The sequence below is a fragment of the Polypterus senegalus genome, chromosome 4 (assembly GCF_016835505.1).
Source record: "Polypterus senegalus isolate Bchr_013 chromosome 4, ASM1683550v1, whole genome shotgun sequence".
Lineage (NCBI taxonomy): Eukaryota > Metazoa > Chordata > Cladistia > Polypteriformes > Polypteridae > Polypterus > Polypterus senegalus.
In genome coordinates, this window is record NC_053157.1 from 246,450,184 (window position 1) to 246,464,966 (window position 14,783).

Sequence of the window (14,783 nt, forward strand, 5' to 3'; positions counted from 1 at the left end):
CTTTCTTTTTCAGATTTGAATTTATGGCGTGGGTTTTATCAAATACACCAGAATTAATTGCATTATCATTTACAAATTTAATTCATTTGATTGTAATCATTCTGTAGCAATATAATGGTGCATGGAATGGCCAAACTATTCCAACTACCACAGCTGCTTTTGCGTTGTTGGAAGACAATGCAATGGAAGAATTAGAAGAGAATGAGTATTTAGAGATGGTAATGATTGGCTTCCAAGTCAATTTTGATTCCCAAGAGCTCTCCTAACAGCGCTGGCATACTGAACTGGTGCCGGATTTACAAAGGCAGATTTTGAGGACTTGTGCTCTACCTGCTCCTTTTCAAGTTCTGTCCACTCTCAGGTTTTTATCCTCATCAGATTTTCAACGTGAACTGGCTGACTGATTGGGTATTTCTTAGTCATCACTGAGTCGCGCTATGCCAGCTGTATAGGATGGTATTATCCGCTTGTCATCCAGATAGATAAGATTTCCTTACTCTGTGTTTGAACTGGAAAACATAGAAGCACAACTTGCAGCAATGTCCGATTTTTCAAATGTAATCAGAGTGGTTAGCCACTGTGACAAGAAAGGACTCCAGACATTGCAAAGGTTTGGGGCAGCCACCCATATAATGTGTTCCTGGCAAGTTTGATAGCAAGTAATTTTTACAAGACAAAGTCCGTAACAGAACTAAAATCCAGAGGAAGGGAGTGAAGTTTTATAGGGAGTCTGAGGGAAGTGATGTCATCACCGGGTCCGGAAGTGATGATGTCCTCAGGGCCGCGATCGGAAATACTGTGTCCCGAGCTGAGGCAGCAGCTCCTGATGGGATTTCCCGGGAAAGGTCTGCAGGAGACTTAGAAAAAGAGTTAGTGCACCCCGCCACCCCCTGGTGTACCGATGTATTACTACTAGTCATTAAGCCCTTCAGCTGCCTCCTATTGTGTGACAAGGCCCTCCACTTATCCCAGACCCATTGGGTCGGGTGGCCTGCACCTAGAGATCGTAGAGAAGTTGTCAGCGTTCGCATGATGAGACCCCTTCTGATGAATGAGGAAAACTTGTACGGTTGTAGGTCAAAAAACCACCTAGTGACCCATGGATTCGACTCCTTGTGAAGGGCCATCCACTTTGAAGGCGCATGGTCCGTCACCATAGTGAACTCCCGGCCCAAGAAGTAGTACCGCAACTGAGTAACTGCCCATTTAATCGCCAAGACTTCCTTCTCCACCGCTGTGTACCTGGTCTCCTGATCCAACAGTTTCTGGCTCAGGTACATGATGGGGTGTTCAACACCATCAATGCTTTGGCTCAACATGGCTCCCAAGCTTGTTTCTGAAGGGTCCGTCTGGAGGATAAATGGTAGAGAAAAGTTAGGGGCTATCAATATAGGTGCTGAAGTCAGAGCCTGTTTCAAGTCACAGAAGGCAGCTCCCATCTTGTCAGACCATACCACGTGGTTGGGAGCTCTTTTCTTCATCTAGTCGATCAAGGGTGCCGCTTTCTCTGAGAATCTAGGTACAAACTGGCGGTAATACCCGGCCAAACCGAGAAATGATCAGACCTCCTCTTTTTTCACGGACGGGGCCACTTCAAAATGGCATTTAGTTTTGAACATTGTGGATTTACACCAGGTAGCCCAAATATCTAGCCTCTCTCAGTCCGAAGAAACATTGATTGGATTGATTCAAAGCCCAGCCTCTCCTAGTGTCCGCAATACCGCTGTGACCTGCTGGATGTGTTCCTTTCATGTTCTAGAATAGATGACGACGTCATCCAGGTAGGCAGCACTCTGTGCCTTATGGGGCCGGAGCACTTTATCCACCAGACGCTGGAAAGTTGCAGGAACCCCGTGTAACCCAAATGGAAGGACATGATACTGCTAGTGTTCGCTAGGGGTGCTAAACGCGGTCTTGACCTTTGCGGACTCCATTAAAGGAATCTGCCAGTATCCTTTCATTATGTCAAGTGTGGTCAAGAATCACGCGTGGCATGGGATAAGCATCGAACAGGGATACCTGGTTAAGCCGACGGAAGTCATTGCAAAACCTCCAACTGCTGTCGGGCTTACCAACCAAGATGACAGGACTGGACCAGGGACTAAAATTTTCCTCAATCACTCCTAATTCCAGCATTTGCTTGATTTCCGGTTCCACTTCAGCTTTCTTTGTCTCTGGGAGACTGTAGGGCTGCTCTCGGATGATAACCCCCAGCTCAGTCACTATCTCATGCACAACCAGAGAGGTCTGACCAGGTTTTTCACTCACCACATCTGGGATGGAGCGAATAGTTGATTCCAGCTCCTGCCTCTGTCTGGATGATAATTCCTCGCTGAAAGTAAGGGGGTCTGTTTGAGCAAAGAGTGAGCAGGGCTGACCGGAGGAGGGATCAGGGTCCCTTTCCTTACACGGTTTCAGCAAATTCACATGATACACCCACACGCTTGGCCGACGATTAGGTTGTTTCACCAACTAATCAACCAATCCTTTCCTCTCCTTAATTTCATAAAGGCCTTGTCAATGGGCGAGCAATTTGGAGTGAGAGGTGGGAATCAATACGATGACCTGATCCCCCGGATTGAACTCCCGGAGGGTCATGCCATGATCATAAAGACGGGCCTGTGCTGCTTGCGCTTCCTCTATATGACTTTTTAGAATCGGTCTAACTTTTCCAAATCTATCGCGTAACTGTGCAATATATTCTAGTATATTTATCGAGGGAAGAGCCTCTCCTTCTCAGCCTTCCTTTAAGATATCCAATATTCCCCGGGGCTGTCGTCCATATAATAACTCAAAAGATGAGAAGCCCGTAGAGGCTTTTGGGACTTCCTGATAGGCCAAGAAAACGAGAGGGAGGAGTTTATCCTAATTCCTCTCATCTTCGCTGACCACTTTGCGAAGCATCTGCTTGAGAGTCTGATTGAACCTCTCTACTAAACCGTCAGTTTGAGGATGGTACACCACAGTTCTTAAGTACTTTATCTTCAGTAACTTGGCCGTTTCTTTGAACTTTTCCAAAGTAAAAGGTATCCCTTGGTCTGTTAGGACTTCTCTAGGGATGCCTACTCGTGCAAAAACCCTACTAGTTCCCGTATGATTGCCTTAGAAGTAGCCGAGCGCAAAGGAACAGCCTCTAGGTATCAGGTCACATAATCCATGAGGACTAATTTATATTAATGTCCTCGGGCTGAGGGATCTAAGGGTCCTAGTATATCGACACCAATGCGTTCAAAGGGAACATCATTTAGGGGAAGGGGAACAAGAGGAGCACGGGGAATTTGACGTAGTTGACACTCCGGACATGGAATGCAAAAACGGCAAACCTTCTCATTGATTCCCGGCCAGAAAAATAGGAGCTTGATCCTCTCCAAGAGTCAAAATGGCCTCCAAGGAGGTGGGCATGTGCCAACTCACAGACCTACCGCTGGTAGGTTCTTCGGATAAGCAGCAACTTATGGTCCTCCCCTCATGCTCTGTGACCCGATATAATAGGTCATTTTTAATAATGAAGTGAGGTCTCTGTGGCATGGGCTGATGTGTGCGTTGGCCATTGACAAGAACTACTGAATTCATTGCATCCTTTAAAGAGTCATCATTCCACTGCTCTCTCTTGAAAGAAGCCGGTGTCATTTTAAATTGAAATTGCAGGTCAGAGAGAGGATCTGGAGTGACCTCAAGGGATGGGGATTCCTCCTGGCTCGCCGGGGTGCAGGTAGATGACATAACTGCCCGAGATGAACCAGGAGTCTCTGCACTCTGCAGCCTGAGATGAGTTACCCTCATCTATCGTGAGGCCTAACCACTGACCGGGAGTTCTCAGTAGTCTACTGCATTCACTGTCCGACCAGTCCCGCCCTAGAATCACAGGAAAGGGGGGATCGGGGAGGACCACCACGGAGAGTCTTTTAAGCTTTCCCCCATGACAAATGTAACACCGGGAGGATTTTTACACACAAACTTCTCCGTGTATGCATCTAAGACTGATCTTTTGTTTATTCCACTGTCGCTGTAAGACATATCTGCGAACAATGATGGACATGTAACTGCCGGAGTCAAGCAATGTCGTGACCTTATACCCATTGACCAGCACTTCTCCAGTAGGTGAAGCTGCTAGGGGGTTGCTAAGGGTACATAAATAATATTCCTGCATCCTCCTGCATTCCGCCTTGCTCCCAGACAGGTTGCACACAAAAGGGTCCGGGGACTTTGGCACAGGCTCTAGTTTGAGTGAGAGAGACCTATTAAGTGGGACGTAGTCCCTAGGGGTTCCACTAGAGGGTTGTTCTCCTCTCCCTGATTTCAAGACTGGCTTAAGGTTTTTTAAGAGCCATGTAAGCTCCAATATTGTATGGAAGTCTCCCCAGGCAAAGGTCTGGGGTAAAGACTGGAGAAATAAGAAGCAGGCCACCTACTCTACAATTCAGTAGGTGGCTAGGTCAGACAGCCTTTGCCACAGAGCCACCTGGTCCCAGAGAGACATAGCCTGCTCAGGGATCGACATGCGCAGATTAAACTCCCAGCGTTGGATTTGCTTTACCTACTGACCTGGGGAAAGCCCATCTTTACCAGGGAGCGAGATAGCATCATAAGCCCTTTTTATTTCCTCCTCAGAAACCAGCCCACGTCTGTAGGTCCCTTCCACCCTTTCCTTTCTGTAGGACTTATGCCCGGGTGTGTCCTTGTGGAGCAGAGCCCGTACCAGGTCTCTCCTGACCTCCTGGCACACTCCCCATCCAGAAACTCAGCCCCAGTACTTTCCTACCTTAGTTGCTTTTAGGTTTCGTCCCAGTTTCTCCTGGGACAGCATCCTGCCGACTACGTCACTGTGACAAGAAAGGACACCAGACATTGCAAAGGTTTGGGGCAGCCACCCATATAATGTGTTCCTGGCTGCAAATGTAAAAGGTCTGATAGTGAGTACTGTTTAAAAGACAGAGTCCAAAACAGAACTGAAATCCAGAGGAAGGGAGTGAGGTTTTATAGGGAGTCTGCAGGAAGTGATGTCATCTTCGGGGCCAGGACCAGAACTGATGTTGTCCTCGGGTCTGGGACCAGAAGTACTGTGTCCTGAGCTGAGGCACCGGCTCCTGGTGGGATTTCCCGGGAAAGGTCTGCAGGAGACTTAGAAAAAGAGGTAGTGCACCCCGCTGCCCCCTGGGCAGATTTGTTACTATTAGTCGTTAAGCCCTTCAGCTGCCTCCTATTCGCACGTGTGTGACACTGTACACACATTGCTATTTCAAATGCGCTGGACAAGTTACATCAGCCAAAGGTGAATCACAAAAAGAATGAGTTGCCATTACGTCATATATAGCTGGAGAACCTATAAAAACGGTATCTCCATAGAGTCACAGGTGCTTTTTCCAAATAGTGTTGCAAAAGGCAAGCAGTCCTTTAAAGGATAGCGAGTCACCATAAAGTAAAAAGAAGTGAATTGACCTGTTGTGTCGCTCGGCACTGACGCTATACTATAAAGGCTCCTTCAGAGAATGAATTTGGTTATGTAAATAGAAAGCATTTCCAATCTATTAAAGTGCTACTCAATAGTGCACAGAAAGTGTGTCGCATTGTGCATCGGACAGCTTTACAACTTTGTTTGAATGTAATTAGCAGAATGTAAAACAGGTAATCAGCTGCAGCATTTACTTCTTAACCAATTAATTTAATTTGTGGTCAATATCACATAGTATATCCCTTATATTCTAAGTTAATTGGCCACATCTCTTACAGCATCTACTATTGCATTTTATGACTCCAGAATAACGTCTGTTAGCACACAGCTAGAAAGTCGCCTGGCAGTTTGTAAGGCAGAGGTGTGTGTGCAGCAGCACCATCAATACACGCATTTGCATCGTCAATACAGGGTTGGTTATTGTCTGAAACAAAATAAACAGATGGTGGGCTGCGACTGACTTTTCATGTCGACTTTGATATCTGACCCCTTCTTTTTTATTTTGGGCATGCGACTTTCTAAATTTGAACTTTCAAGTTTCTCCGCCACTCTGTATCACTAAATCAACTTCCTTTTGTTGTTTATACCACTGCTTAAGCCAACAAAAAGTACGTTTTTCCTTGCCTCCACTTCGCATTTGCTGAAATTTTTTTTATCATGTGCTGTTGCCATTGCCTTTTCACAAAATGGTGAACTTAAAGAGCTACTTATATTGATTTGCTTTTTCAAAGGGGTGTAAATCAGGGATGAGTCGATGCAGGCGTATGAACGTGTATTGCATTTCATGCTGACCGGGATTTAGGGAGCTGAAGTGTGTGGAAGTTGGCTTATGCAAGTTTGGTGCATTTGAACTTTTTTGTGCAAACGCACATTTCCACTTTTGTCCGCACACCATGTTTTAGTGTGAATTCTATGCATGGCATTATACATGAAGCCCCAGGACAGATTCAGATCAGGCTACAACAGCTTCAAGTAGCACCATCAATCACTTACTGAATGATAGTGGACTCCGTGGTAGAAGACACCACTTCTGAAAGACAGACTAAAAAAGCTCTGTGTCTACAGAAAACAAAATGAGTGTTTAAAGAAAAAACATGAAACAAGTAGGAGACCCATTAATGTTAGGGGGCCGCTGTGCTGAGTCTGTGCAGGGCACAATAAAATGAGAATATCATCAGAACATTCTGGAGTGACCGTCACAAAGCTCTGTGTGAAGTGCAGATCATGGATCCTCCAGAACCTACAAATAAGACCACCCAAATATGGTGGAAATCACATTAGAATGTTCTGAAGCCAACATCCATGGGGAGAGCTGGAAGTTACAGCAGGGAGAAGAAGTCCATCAAAGCTCAAGAAGAGTGGGCAGTGAGAGGAGTAGAAGTCTCATCCAGAGCTACAGATCGAGAAGTGCTGATCATTAAAACAAGTCAGAAGGTGCTGGAGTCTCATTCTACATTAGTAACAGTTGGTGTGCTGACGTCTCCATATTATTGAAGCACTGTTCAAGCAATCTGGAACTGTTTACTATTAACTGTAAGGCATTCTATTCACCTTGAGAGTTTTATTCAATTTTTCTTGTTGGAGTTTCCATCCAGCCTGATGTGAACATGAATGAAGTGCAGCAGCAGTTGGCAGACTGGTTTGGAGAACATTAGAACACTCTAGACGAGAACAGGCCATTCAACCCAACAAAGTTTGCCAGTCCTATCCACTTGTTTCCTTCAAGAAAACATCAAGTCGAGTTTTGAAAGTCCCTAACGTCTTACTGTCTACCACACTACTTGGTCGCTTATTCCTAGTTTCTATCGTTCTTTGTGTAAAGAAAAACTTCCTAATGTTTGTGTGAAATTTACCCTTATTAAGTTTCCAACTGTGTCCCCGTGTTCTTGATGAACTCATTTTAAAATACAAGTCTCGATCCACTGTACTAATTCCCTTCATAATTTTAAACACTTCAATCATATCACCTCTTAATCTTCTTTTGCTTAAACTGTAAAGGCTCAGCTCTTTTAATCTTTCCTCCTAACTCATCCCCTGTAGCCCTGGAATTAGCCTAGTCACTCTTCTCTGGACCTTTTCTAGTGCTGCCATGTCCTTTTTGTAACCTGGAGACCAAAACTGCACACAAGATGAGGCCTCACCAGTGTGTTATAAAGGTTGAGCATAACCTCCTTGGACTTGTACTCCACACATCAAGGTGCTATATATCCTTACATTCTGTTAGCCTTCTTAATGGCCTCTGAACACTGTCTGGAAGACGATAGCTTAGAGTCCACTATGACTCCTAAATCCTTCTCATAAGGTGTACTCTCTATTTTCCGACCGCCCATTGTGTATTCAAACCTAATATTTTTACTTCCTATGTGTAATACTTTACATTTACTGACATTAAATTTCATCTGCCACAAATCTGCCCAAGCCTGTATGCTATCCAAGTCCTTCTGTAATGATATAACGGATTCCAAATTATCTGCTAATCCACCTATCTTGGTATCATCTGCAAACTTAACCAGCTTGTTACTTATATTCCTATCTAAATCATTTATATATATTAAAAATAGCAGCGGCCCTAGCACTGACCCCTGCTGGTCACCACTCTTAACATCGGCCAGTTCTGATGAGGTTCCTCGCACCATCACCCTCTGCTTCCTGTGTCTGAGCCAATTCTGCACCCATCTAAAAACATCACCCTGAACTCCCACTTCTTTTAACTTGATGCCCAACCTCTCATGTGGCACCTTATCAAATGCTTTCTGAAAGTCCAGATAAATAATATCATAAGCTCCACTTTGATCGTATCCTTTTGTTGCCTCCTCATAGAATTCCAACATGTTAGTAAAACACGACCTCCCACTTCTGAACCCATGCTGACTGTTCAGAATAACTCCTGTCCTTGCCATGTGTTGCTCAATCTTATCCTTAATAATTCCTTCCATTAATTTTCCTGTGATGCATGTTAAGCTTACTGGCCTATAGTTGCTTGGATCTGCCCTGTCACCCTTTTATATAATGGGATGATATTTGCCATTTTCCAGTCCTTTGGAATCACTCCAGTGCACAGTGACTTCCTAAAAATATGTTTCAAGGGTTTATATATGTACTCACTAGCCTCCTTAAGAACACGAGGATAAATATTATCTGGGCCTGGTGATTTGTTTGATTTCATCTTATTTAATCTGAGCAGCACTTCTCCCTCTACAATTTCCAAATCCCTCAGTACCTCCTTAGTAGTCCCTGTTACTGCTCTGAGGTTATCCACTTGCTCACTTGTAAACACCTCAGAAAAATGTAAGTTTAGGGCATCTGCTATTTCATTGTCTGTATCTTTTAATTCCCTTTACTATTCCTGATGAACTTGACCTCCTCCTTAACTGTTCTTTTACTACTAAAATACTGAAAGAATCTCTTGGGGTCTTCTTTCGCCTTATCTGCTATATTCCTCTCCAACTGTCTTTTAGCCTCTCTGATATCCTTCTTAATGGTTGCCCTCATGTTCTCATACACGCTACGATTCTCTTTGCAGTCATTAGTCTTATATGCCTTATACAGCAGTTTTTTCCTTTGCAACTTTTTTAAATCTTTATTAATCCACTGTGGAGTTTTTTTTAGTTTCCTATTACTTCCAAATTTAGGTCTGTATCTGTCCTGCATTACATGTAAAACATTTTTAAACCTGTTCCACTGCTCCTCGACTGTCTCCACATTTAAAAGCTTATCCCAGTCTATCCTACTTAGACTTTGTCACATCTGCTCAAAATTAGCCCTACCAAAGTTCAACTTAACAATTTTAGTCTTTGCATCTGGACTCTTACAAAATACTGAGAATAGTCATGGAAACTCCCCGACTACAGCGATGGGTGACTTTAATAACACAAACCTCACCATCGACCTTCCCAGATACAAACAGCTTGTTAAATGGCCCAACAGTGACAGGAAGACTTTGGATGACTGCTTCTGTGCCATGAAGGACGCATACCGGGCTTTACCTTGCGTGCCATTGGGTAATTCTGACCACGTCATACTAGAGTTACTACCCATTTATAAACAAAGGCTAATACCTGCTAAACCAGTAAAGAAACCGATTTTCTCATGGACTGATGAGTCAGGTGAAGCCTTACTAGACTGTCTGAAGTGGACAGATTGGGACGTTTTTAAAACATTTATGAGCTGACTGACACTGACATCTCATATCAGCTTCTGTGAAGAGGTCTGCATTACCAGCAAATCTATTGTGATTTATAACAATGGAAAGCCGTGGCTCACCAAAGATCTAAGGAATCTCCGTCAGGTGAAAGTAAAAGCCCCTAAAACTGGTGATAAGGCCGTCAAGAGACCAGCCAGGAATTGGCTAAACAACGCAATCAGAAATGCTGAATGGAAACACAGAAATAAACTGGAGCCTCAAAGTGTAGCAGACAGTCGCTCCTCTGTGTGGAGAAGCTGTTACTAATTCCTAAAAGTCGTCTCCCAATGCTCATTCAGACTCCTCGTCACTCCATGACAAACTTCACAAGTTCTGTGGCAGATTTGACCAACAAGCTGCTGAGTCCTTTCATCCCCTCGGCTCCTTCAGCTCTGAGGTGATTTTATCAGCAGCCAGTTATTCACAAAAATTCTCACCTCTTCTCCCTTTTCTATGAAGGACTACGACGACATCAGGAACTTGTTCACAACACAGAAGTGTAAGAAGTCAGCCGGCCCTGACTCCGTCTCACCTGACAAAATCAAACCTGTGCAGGCTGCTCGCTTCTCTCTTCACAGACATTTTTAACTCGTCTCTTGCTCAGTTCACTCAACCTGATTGCTTTAAATCTTCTGTTGCTGTTCCTAAAGGTGATAAAATAAGCTGCCTCACTGATCACAGGCCTATTGCTCTTACGTCAGTTGTAATGTAAATATTTGAACGGATTCTTCTAAGCCATCTGAAGTCTGTCACTGCTGCTGATCTCAACCCTCTTCAGTTTGCATATCGAGCACTCAGTTCTGTGGATGACGCCATCAACATGGGCCTTCACTTTGTGTGGAGCACCAGGACTGTTAATAAACTTCTGCCAGAATCCTGTTTGTAGACGTCAACTCAGCTTTTAATGCCATTGGCCCTGCGCTGTTGATAACTAAACTTCTACACTCTGAACTGAATCCTTTTATCTGTGAATAGATTTACAGTGTTCTGATAAACCCGAAACAATACGTTTGTGTGGACTCCCACCTCTCAGACAGTCTCTGTATCAGTACAGGTGCCCCTCGAGGCTGTGGACGGCCCCCCTACTTTACTCCTTGTACCCCAATGACTGCAGGTCCACTGATCTTCAGTTAAATCGTTAAGTTCACTGATGACACCACCATTATTGGTCTAATTACTAACGGCAATGAAATGCCTTCTAAAAAAGAGGGGTCTCGTCTTGTGTCTTGGTGACCTTCAACACCCTGCTAGTCAAGACCCCCGAGACAGTGGAAATGGCCATTGACTTTCACAAACAGCGGTCACAACCTCTAACACTAGAAATGAATGATTCAGCAGTCAATATGGTGGACTCCTTCAAAGTTCTGAGCACAACAATCACAAACACTCTCAGCTGGGACATGAACACCACCACATCACTAAGAAGGAACAGCGGTGATTGGACTTCTTATGCCAGATAAAGAAATTAAATATTTCACAGCCAATCCTCTTTCAGTTTTACAAAGCCGTAATTGAAAGTGTAATCACATTCTCCATTGGTGTCTGGTTTGGCTCACCAACGTCACACTCCATAAATAAATGACAGCGTGTGGTGAGGTCTGCTGTGCTCTTCATCTGTGCAGACCTGTAGACATCTCGTGTCACTAACCGTGTCATAAGGACCACCACAGACTCATCTCAGCAGCTCATCACTTCTTCACACAAACTCCCAAACGCTTCAGTCAATTCAAACTCAAACTAACAGACACCTCCAGAGTTTCTTAGCCAGAGCGACAGCCTCTCCCAGCAGTGACTTAGCCGTCTTCTGTGTGTATTCATGTGTTCTGGCAGAGACTGTGTGAAGGTGTGTGTGTGTGTACAGTGTGAGGACATGTGTGTGTGACATGGGAATACACACTCACACTATCACTGGCACATCACTATCAGCACATCTCCTTAATAATTGGATTATTCTACGACTTGGTTTGAAGTTTGTCTTTTTAACTTCAGCTCTTTCTGTTATTTGTCTGTGATGTTGTGTTCCATTATAAGGAGCTCCAAATCTACCAAGTCAGAGTCCTGCACATGAAGTACTGGAGAATAAAAGGGATTCGGATTTATTGTGATTCCAGAATTTTATTTTAAATCCCCAAAGATTCTGTCCAATCAGATGAGCTCTTTACTATTAGTGTCTCGTTAGTGCAGCTACTGATTGGTTCTTGTTAATTGTCTGTGTTGTGCTCCGCCCCCACTCCCAGATTTCCTCACTCGTTTTCTTCTCTCTCCTTTCAGACTTCTGTCCCCTCACACTGGACATCAACACGGCACACAGAGAGCTCCGTCTGTCTGAAGGGAACAAGAAGGTGACACGTGAGGAGACAAAAGCCAAATATCCTGATCATCCTAAGAGATTTGACTACTGGGAACAAGTTCTGTGCAAAGAGGCTCTGACTGGGACTCGCTGTTACTGGGAGGTGGAGGGCAGTGGAGACTGTGTGGTGATTGGAGTCGCATATAAAGGACTGAGCAGGAAAGGACTGGGCTGGGAGTGCGGTCTTGGACACAACAACAAGTCCTGGTGTTTGCTGTGTTCTCATTTCCTGTACTCTGTGTGTCACAATAACCAGGAGACTGCAATCAGCGCCCCCTACAGCCCCAGAATAGGTGTGTTTCTGGACTGGCCTGCTGGCTCTCTGTCATTTTATAGCGTCTCACACACAATGACCCTCCTGCACAGGTTCAACACCTCCTTCACTGAGCCCCTCTATCCAGGGTTTTGGTTTGGTCGTAACTCCAGTGTAACAATCTGCCATCTGACACCATGTGACCACTGAACAGTACCCTCCACTGGTCACTTGATGTCCCCACAAGCGTATGTCCACTTTGTGTTTGTAGTTTAGGGTGAAATTCATTTTACAGGATGGGTGGGTTGGGGGGGCAGCACATCTGTGATTGAATTTGTGGATGAGAATGCAGGGCGAGTGCGGCTGTCAGGGTCTCCATTATTATTGGATTTGAGTAGCCAATCAGGTGTGTGTGTCATAATGAGGGGCGGTGACACCTCAGAGCTACAAATACCAGTCTGACCAGTAAGGGTCACTGTTGATTCACAGCCACATGACCTTCAGGCTGACACCCCAACAACTACTGAGGCCCCCAAGTGTCACTGAATGTCACCTGTTAAGTAGGATAGGCATGTGGTCCTGCTGGATCAGCACACCTGAAAGGCGCTATACAGACTCAGTACCGAGCGCTCTTGAATAGTGACTATATGAAGGAGCAGAGAGTGACAGACGGGACTGGAGTGTTGTCCACTCACCAGACATTTGTGACCCCCCATTGGTCACTCAAAGGGTCCTTCACTTCAGAATGAATTCACTGTGAATGTCTGAAGACGAAGACTCACCGGTCAGTCAGATGTCAGAGAGTTTGGTGTTTTAGTTGATGTCACATTAAACTTTAAACTGCACCTCCTCCTTGTCCCCAGATTTGTCACTCTTGGTACCCTGAAAGCTCCAACATCTTCACAAAATTAATTCTTGGTGAATTGGCACACACTTGACATGGGTGCACATGTGTAGCTTTGCAGTGGACTGGCACCCTGTCCAGGGTTGGCCCACCTTGTCCACAAACCTGAAACTGAAAAGTGGATAAGAAAGACAAGGAATGGAGAGAAGGGGTCACTGATTGGTCAGTCGCCAGACTACTGCCTCTTGTGGCCACTCTAAATTTTACACAGCAATTCAATAAGTCAGTCAAAGGAGCTGCCCTCTCAGAGAAACGGGGAACAAACCGACGGTAGTAACTCGCCAACCCCAAGAAGGCCTGTACTTGTTTCTTGACTTTCGGACGGGGCCAGTTTAGGATTGAACTGACTTTAGAGCGCTGTGGCCAGAAGGTACCCTGACCTAGTGGGTAGCCCAGATATTTGGCCTCCGTTAAACCAAAAAATTTTTTTTCGGATTAATACGATGACCATTTCTGCCTAGTGTCTGAAGCACCACCTGGACGTGCAGTAGGTGTTCCTCCCACGTGTTGGAAAAGATGATAACATCATCTAGGTAGGCAGCACTATAAGAGTTATGGGGCTGGAGCAGTCTGTCCACCCGACGCTGAAAGGTTGCAGGTGCCCTGTGTAACCCAAATGGGAGGACCCTATACTGCCAGTGCCCGCTAGGGTTGCTGAAAGCGGTCTTTGGTTTAGCGGTGTCCGTTAAAGGAATTTGCTCCCATCGTAGTGACTGCGGTGATGCCAGTGACGTCATGGCACCAGTGTCCCTCCGGGTCATGTGACGTTTGAAATGAGCCTCTGTCGTGGTGTGTAAAGTCTGTAAATTGTGTTCTTTATCTACATGATATTTAGCTCAAGACTAAACAGATGACCTTAAACACAGGGCACTGCCATGGACAGTTACCATCAAAGTCAATCTGTCCTCCTGAATTGTATCCATCACAGTGCCATCTGATTGAGCTGAGCAGGAATTCAGGAGACCCTCCAGCTGTACTGATGATCTGATCACATGTGGAGTGAAAAGCACCAGGACTACATCGGTGTACAGCTTGAGAGATGAAGACATGCTGAGGTCTAAGCTGTAGCTGATTACTTTACAACCTGTGAACAGAAGGAGATGCTATGGGACTGGAAATTACAGCTTGAGACAGGAGATTGTTATAACATTAGAAACTTTATTGATTTGTAAGCTTTTCCTAAAGACTTTATATATCCAGACTTTGCTCTCCACGTTGTGTTTAATGCTTTTCTCTACTGATATTATGGCTCTTGAATAAATACCACGCTGCTTTTAACTTTCTATACTTTGTCTTCATATCCAGAGTGATTGAGGTACTAAAGTAATTTGTGAAGAGCGCCTGGCGCAGTGTGAAGTGCCATATGATCCAAACAGCCAGGTTTATCGAGCTGCAGATGAAGAGCTCAGTCCAGTAATGACGAGTGCGTTAAAGTCAAACATTCACTGGCTGATAAATGGCCGATAGTCTGGGATGTTGAGCGTTTGTATGTCTGAATATATTCTTGGAGACCAAAGGGAATTATGACTTACTACCTCATTATTTCGCCTCAATCTGTGATAAATATGACAGTACACCTCCCTCTAGTGGGCATTTTGCACAATTGCAGGACTCTTTAGTGTTTTGAACTTCAAGTTCCTC

General features: G+C 44.8%; 1 protein-coding gene across 1 annotated transcript in view; it reads left to right on the forward strand.

Annotated features, from left to right (window-relative positions):
- Positions 1-12,758, forward strand: part of LOC120528391 (tripartite motif-containing protein 16-like) — a 28,454-nt gene extending 15,696 nt beyond the window's left edge. Inside the window, exon 6 of the mRNA XM_039752545.1 lies at positions 11,907-12,758. Coding sequence (XP_039608479.1) covers positions 11,907-12,448 — 542 coding nt within the window. The 3' untranslated portion in view covers positions 12,449-12,758. The remainder of the gene's footprint in view (positions 1-11,906) is intronic.
- Positions 12,759-14,783: the final 2,025 nt, after the last annotated feature.